The sequence below is a fragment of the Necator americanus genome, chromosome V, assembly GCF_031761385.1.
Source record: "Necator americanus strain Aroian chromosome V, whole genome shotgun sequence".
NCBI classification, from domain to species: Eukaryota; Metazoa; Nematoda; class Chromadorea; order Rhabditida; family Ancylostomatidae; genus Necator; species Necator americanus.
Window position 1 is genome coordinate 16,310,803 of NC_087375.1, and position 7,455 is coordinate 16,318,257.

At 40.5% G+C, this 7,455-nt stretch overlaps 1 protein-coding gene across 2 annotated transcripts; it reads right to left on the reverse strand.

Moving 5' to 3' along the window:
* Positions 1 to 2,193: 2,193 nt before the first annotated feature.
* On the reverse strand, positions 2,194 to 7,455 carry RB195_014058 (uncharacterized protein; the record flags this gene model as incomplete). Of its 2 annotated transcripts, XM_064204159.1 has the most annotated exons (11): positions 2,194 to 2,331; positions 2,478 to 2,557; positions 2,661 to 2,779; positions 4,921 to 5,072; positions 5,440 to 5,553; positions 5,634 to 5,699; positions 5,752 to 5,841; positions 5,896 to 5,930; positions 6,333 to 6,408; positions 6,514 to 6,635; positions 7,434 to 7,455. In XM_064204159.1, 11 exons carry the CDS (start codon positions 7,453 to 7,455, stop codon positions 2,194 to 2,196), a joined length of 1,014 nt encoding a protein of 337 aa, XP_064060040.1. The 2 variants fall into 2 exon arrangements, with proteins under 2 accessions (XP_064060040.1, XP_064060041.1); XM_064204160.1 differs by lacking the exons at positions 2,478 to 2,557; positions 7,434 to 7,455 and having other exon boundaries at positions 2,194 to 2,297; positions 6,514 to 6,591.

The following is a 7,455-nucleotide window of genomic DNA, read 5'->3' on the forward strand; positions in this document are numbered from 1 at the left end:
TAGGTGCAAAACAAAGATTCGATCAAGCATTGTAGTCATTTTAAACATTGTGATGATTTTAGCTGAGGAAAGGGAGTATGTCCTAAAGAAAGCAAGTCCACAACATGCCTATCCATACATAGTTGTATATTTTGTGGGCGCAGGAGGTAACTTATAGTGTGCCAAGGATCTTCCATCTCCAGATCAGCACGGGTAACTTGGCGACGTCAAGCAATCGTGGGTGAATACAGGACTGAACTGCAAAGCATTTAGAATCCATAGACTACGTTGATCCCTCTGTGTACAATCTATTTCGTGACGAGACTCTTTCTTTGTTCATGGACACCGTTTTCCGTACGATGCATATTTATGAATAATGTTGTATTACCCTAACAAGCCTGATGAAAAAAGGCACGGCCTGGAGAGGCTTTCACGTACTAAGTACGTGAAAGACGTAGATCCCAGAACTACGAGGATTATCTGGCTTCTACCTGTGAAAAGATAGTGCTTTTTGCAACTGTGGAGGAGCGTTAAATTATTAGTTTCTATCAACTGAAACATAAGCCAACATAAAGACAGGTAAATATTTTAAACTTTAGCGGAAAAAACCTCTTTCTCCACATGAACCGATTCAGCTGAAGGAAAACTTTTTTTAAAGTAAAATTTATGTGTTCATGCAATAGCCAGCTAAATGTAAGCTTCGAAAAAAGAACTTTCATGCCATTCATGAGGAACGTTTCTCAAGCTATTCTTCGACTGTTTGTACTGTTTGATGAATACATAACCACTAAGAGTAAACAACACTTTCCTGCTTCCCTCAAGTACGACTCGGCTCTTGTTGTTGTCAGACCCGGATCGAGCATCACGGCTCCTTGCGCCACGTAGACGTAAAAGAAGGTTCTTGACGGAAGTGGTGAAATGAAATCTGCAGCAACTTGACAGGCTGTTTGAGTCAAGTAAGTCAAAGCATAATTTATGTAACCTGCACAACTTGTAGTGAAAAAGGACTATTAAAGAACTTGACAATAGAATCTGTCACACAATGTTACCTCCTGAATAGAGGAAAAATCGCCGTATAGCGTCATAGAGAATATTGGTATTCAGAAGCGTAAAAGTTCGAGCTTCCCTGAATCTCTGCATGATAACTGCAGCTTGTCGATTGTCAAAGTGAAGCAAGAGCCGAGATTGTTAATAGTCTTCATAACTACTAACGTTTCCAAGTCGTCCCCTTCGTCAAAGCTTGGAAAGTCAGAACATTTGAAACACATCCTCCTCGTCCAGGACAAGTCATCTTCTCCGAAGACAATACACCCCAAGTCAAGAACCAAAAGAGCCCAAATCGTCGTGCTTCCCTCAGTAGCCCTGTTGCCCTGGTCGAATCGCTCCGCTAATACCAACTAGGAACTACCAACCCGCATGTGACCCCGTAGAGCAAAATCGCAAAGGTCTTGATGCAGAGCCAACTCACGTTGGTCATAGCTATGCACCCTTCGTTTCTATTCATTTTTAGACCTTCTGCTTTTATCCAAAACACCCAAAATTCATTTGAGCCACAATTTCTGATTCGTTCGATAGGGTCGTGGCTGCTATACAGAAAGCAGCATTTTCATTACCTCGTCTGCGATGAGTTCCGAGAGAGATCGGGTGCTTCATTCAAATTAGATGTTCTTTCATACCAACACAATACAGTGGTCCCCTGTTCAACGCCGGATTACAAAGTGCACGTTTTTGGAGTCCACAAGCAACATGACTTGGGGTATTACATTGGGGAAGTCTTCCATGAATTGCAAAGTGTTTTCGTCCAGAACTCCGAATACCAGACCTGCTAGCCGTCTCAAGAGAGCATAGAGTCTTCTGCAAAAAAACATTTCGTTTATCACTCCGAATTGCTCCCAAATCCCCGAAGGACAAAAACAGAAATCGGAAACTCAAAAATGATGATATTGAAAAGCCAGAAGTGGATCGATGCTGAATTATGACATCTCTCCTCACGACCGTCTCTCTTGCAAACCCACCTCCATTTTTAAACCTCTCATATCTCATAAAACATTTGACACTGTTCCTGGCTCTGAATAAATCCCAAACAACTTCGAGTCGTTGACAGCAATATAACGGAGATGACAATTTTTTCTCTTTGCTTCTATTAATACGACGAGAAATATATGATTTCTTTGCAATTGGATTTATGCTCGGAAATAATGGGAACATCGATATTTATTCTTTGGTGTGTTCATCAGGAGTTACATGAAATGAGACACGATAGTAATTGAGTCCACCATCGTCTTGTTCGAATGCGATGTGTAGCGAAAAACGTTTGACTGAAATGAGTAGATTCATACAAGCAACCGACTCCTGGAAACCTGGCATTTCTGAAGCATTCCTGACCACATTCTCCAAAAGTTCTTGAAATTGTTTGTTTGTTGGGAGCGTTTCCATTTGTTTTTTGTTAGGAGGCCAGAATGCACATAGTACAGTTGATAAAATATGAGAAGGCTCACTTCAACGTAGAACGAATGGTGTTGTCCTTGGAGCACAACAATACGGTACAAGGGTGGACGATACGATCCTAGTTTGAAGACTTAAAAGTACAGAATAAAGTCAAAACTATCATTGTCATATTTTCAGGGGCCTACTATTTGCTATTACTATTCATGGCTTCAACATTCTGACAGTAAAATTACCTTCAAGATGCATCTTTCGAATGATTTCGGCGTCATCCACATGAACCAACGAGTAGAATGAAAGTCCCTTGAAACTTATCGGCGTGCATGAGTTGAACTCGCACAAGAATTCTTCAGCCCTATAGAAACAATTTACAACTATGAACGCATTGAAATATTTTTAGAAACAGATATTAGAAATTCAGGCTTTTCCAAATTCATTTTTGTGCGTATTTAACTGAACATATGTAATGAACCTTAAAGTTGGGCGTTCTTTTCAAATTAACCCGTAACATGAGAAAACTGGAACAAATTATAGTAGAAAATAATATAATGTCCATCGTTATTTGCAAATCTCTCTTGTTGTTTGGACAAGAGAGATTTGCAAACACGTGCTTTTTTAAGTATTTCCCTTTTCCTTTTGTTTTCATAAAGTTTGTTTCTCCCAGTTTCTACCAGATTGTAATTCTATTGTTAAACCCACCGTGTTAAAAAAATTGTTGAGAAACGTTGAGAACTCTCCGCGAATAGATAGAATGTGGGAGCTCCAAGAAATATGCTATACTCGTCTACACCTTGAGGACTCGATGTTTTTTTAAAGAAATCTGTGCGGCTAGAAGCTTATAACCTGCCCCTTCGAAATTACACAGGATGTCGCAGTACTAAGAAAGATTCTTCCGATTCCGGAGCTTGGTCCGGTAGCGCAAGGAAAGACGGAGCTGCAGGAGTCATCTGAGCTACAGCTAACTAAAGGGAGAAGACCAGGATAACGACGTGTACTTATAACGCAAGTACGCTTGCATCGGAAGCAACCACTGAAGATCTTATGATACAAGGCAGGGACCTTATGCGTGACGTTGTCGGACTGACCAAAACGAAATGACGCCATCCACTGATCGCTGTATGTGAATTTAGAGAAAGACAATTTTTAATAACATGCAACAGTAGAGGAGTTGGTGGAGTTCTTGTCCTCGTCAGCACGAGTGCGGCAAAAACACCAACGACTCTTTCGAATAACTCACGACCCGAATTAGGTGTCTGCAGACAAAAAGATGTAATTCAACGTCATCTATGACTGCCCGTCGAAGCTTTCAAAAGGTCACTGTTGGAGATTTCAATGCCAAACTTAGCCCCAGAAGAACACGTGAGGAACTTCACACCGAGACCCATGGCCTACAAATGAACCACCAGGAAAAGGGCATCCCGAATTTCTCATGGCAACAAAACGTTCATAGAAACTCAGAATTTTAAAATGCCTCTTTTCTGGACCCTCCAGCGAACGTGGGAAATCGTCCAGTGAAGGGTCACAGCCACTGTCGGGAATGCGATGCGAAAGCTGGAAGTAGACCGACTCAAAGTGAAGGACGATTGTGGGCAGCTACACTTTGCTCATAACATCACTCTGATAACATCTAGGCAGGTGAAACGAATGGTAACCGAGTTCGACAAACCATGTGAAAGCATTTGTCTTCAGCTGTTTTCACGAAAGGCGATGCGCATGTAATAAAGGTAAGTCTCGGATTTCTTCTTTTTTACCACCTACGCCCTTCAGAGCAAACATACCCTCTCCTTGCTCACCTGTTTAACACCACCGTAATTCCTGCTTTGACCTAGCTTAAAAATCAGAACTTCGCAAGCAGCTAGAAAATGCGATCAGCTTCATTGAACGCTCAATCGAAAGAGTCACGTTTGGAGTATCATTCTTTACCTGAGTGAATTAGGGGGTTTGTATTTCTGTCCTACGTAAGTGATCAAAGATTAGAAATTTGTCAAGGAAAGTAAAATAAGGCTGAGCTGGACACGAGATGTGTTTTTAAGACATTTTCTAGACCAGAGCCGTGAGCGACTGTTTCCGCGATACTAACCACACTACAGGAAGACCTCCGATCCAGTGATCAGATTTCTTCACAAAGTCGTTCGAAGAAAAATTTGATGCTGTTCGTGTCTTTCGCAGTGGAGAAAGTGCTGACGCTCTTTGGATCAATTCGAAAAACAAAATGGATCAAAGTTATCGAGCGAGAGACACTGAAAACAGTCTCGTGCAGTACCGCCTTCCCAAAAATGCTACTCATCACGAACAATAGAGCGACGACAGTCCGCAAGGAGTTTGCGGTTGTACTGGTGGCCGAGCTTTCAATGCTCACCACAGTTCTGATAGAGTACTTAACCCCTACACCTGCAAACACACTATCACACTCTCGAACCTCTCTTCTTGCTGGAGGATCCAGCATTGTGAATTTCACGCTGCATACAACATAAGAAAACATCAAAACCTACTTACCTGGAGTCCATGTAGACGATGGAAAGATCAACAGCAGTTGTTATGACAAACGAAAATAGTCGGATAGAAATTGACGAAAGTATTGGTGAAGGCAGAGGTGAGCAAACCACGAGTCTGCATCCGTTGCAATACGTCAAATCCATGCGCAGAACCTAGGAGAAGGCTTGGTAAGAAAAAGTTACTCTCTCGACATCATTAAACTTCAAACTTCTTTTTGTAAGAGATTATATATGCTATTTGCAGTGACACTGTAGAACTATGGTTTAAGTTATGTTTGGATTAGTAGTGTAGCAAAGCAGAGTATGAAGGTTCTGCTACTGGTTGCATCTTGTGTCTAGTTTTCTGATAAAGAGAAATTCTAACTAACGTTGTGTGGATATTGGCTCCTGATTGCAAGTAACGTGTAATGTTTCATTCATTTGTGCGAACAATTGAAACATAAACGGAATTCCTTTGTCGCACGGTTATTTAGAGACCGATAACTCGTTTCAATGAGCACTACTAGCACTAGTGTATTACCTTGAACCCAGGCGATGCTCGTAGCGAATCCTTTTTATTGGCTCTTTTTGTGAGTGAGGATTTCACTCGTACACTGCACATTTCTGACCATTTCTGATAACAGGAGCAGAAAACCTAAAACACAACCGGATATAAGAAAAGTAAGTGACCAAAGCAGAAATGGACGCAGGAAATTTTCTGTACGAAAAATTTACCGAACGGAACTGGGACCAGTCTTCCGGGTGAATATATTCAGCTATAGAATTTCCAGTCATATCTACCTAAAGTCAAAAAGACCGTTGTGACAAGTTTCTCTTTCCATCGGTTTCTTACCTGAGAAAGTCCCAAATAAATACTAATTGTTTCGCTTACGTACAGTACATCGCCGTTCGGATCCAAGACCATAAGGAAGCAATCCATCAGCTATAAGGAAGCAATATTATTAGTTATTTCAAAACCTGATTAAGGAGAACTAACCTCGAGAAGATTGCTGCTCCAGCAATGATCGTAATCTGCAAAATGTAATGGTTTGTGTATTTTTCTAGACGTGAACATATGAAATCAAATTGTTACGAAGCACACGAAAAGTTGTCTGTTTGAACATTTTTGAAATTTCGAACGCTCAAAATTTGAGTATTTCAAGACAGTTATCGAAATGGGGCAACGCTCATAAAAAAACGGTTTGGAACAGATCTGCGACAATCATAACAACAATTTGGTTTAATTTTTTTCGATTTTAATTGAGATAGAAAAAATTTGGGAAAATATAAGACGACCATCGTTTTCTAAAAAAAAAGAGCAGCAAGTGAAATTCAAAAGCAAGGTGACCACCAAATGGACAAACATCCAGTACATATCATCTGAATATGAGACTACGCATCAGATACGTCAAATGAGGAGTAGAAATATCGTACCGAATCCGCTCCTGGCCCGACTAGGAATCACCTTGTGCAGTTTAATGTAGGAGAGCGCTAGGCGAACCATGGTAGTCTGGAACAGAACAAAAATTTCATCGTTACAGAAACAGTATAAATAATGAATAATAACAAAGATCTGCTTTCTCTAACTTGGATTTGATATTTTTTTATCGCCCACCTTGTCAATGTGTTGCCCTGTTATGGCTCTCGCTAAGGGTAGTTCCTTTGCGAGATTCGAAAACTCCCCGTTTTCCATGTGTCGTCGATGCTGTGCCAGAGTTCTACTCGGACTATACAGCACTAAATATGATCTATTTGTAACAACTTTAAACTATAAATTGTAATATAATTGGGAAATCTAACTTATAAAAACATACTTTCAACAAGGAACTGGACAATGGTGTATGAAATAGCTTCTCAAAACCTTACATACCGTAGTCTAATTAATTGAATTACACCATGTGGAAGACGAAATTTGAGAGTATAATTGAGGCGAGCCGCTCGGTTACGTCGTGTGTTTGGAAGTCAAGACCAGAATATGGAAAACATGTACGGTAGCAGTGAATGCACATACTATAGCAACAGCAACTGAAAATAATAACGATATTAGGGAGGAAGAATGAGGAGTAGTTCAACTGTTCCTTTAATCATGATTTAAACAATTATAACGAGACGAAATTTCGCAATTAGTTGAGTTCTTTCCTTCTTCGTTTCGTTAACGTGAACTTAAAGGAGCGGAAAAAGGTGAATTGTCGTGTTTTGCACAACATTCTACCGAATGCTCCCAAAAAGTGACTTTTCAGGAATCAAAAATGAACACATCAACCATTAGATCAACCACGGAGAATGTATCTTGATTCTAGTACTGTTTTACATTTGGTACTTTTTTAAGCTTTGTATTTTATCACTGTTTTGATCGTGTAGTTAATGCTTTTATTGTACTTGTATCTTATGGGGATCTCAAATGCTAAGAGATAGCCTCGTCCGCCTCCTGCTCAACATTTCCGGGTGCGGGTGGCATCACCCTTTGCGATGTTCGTTTCTTACACAGCCACTATAAGGAGAATATGAGTCAAGGGCTCAGTGTAAAGCACTCACCAGTGCCACTGTATTTGCCCAT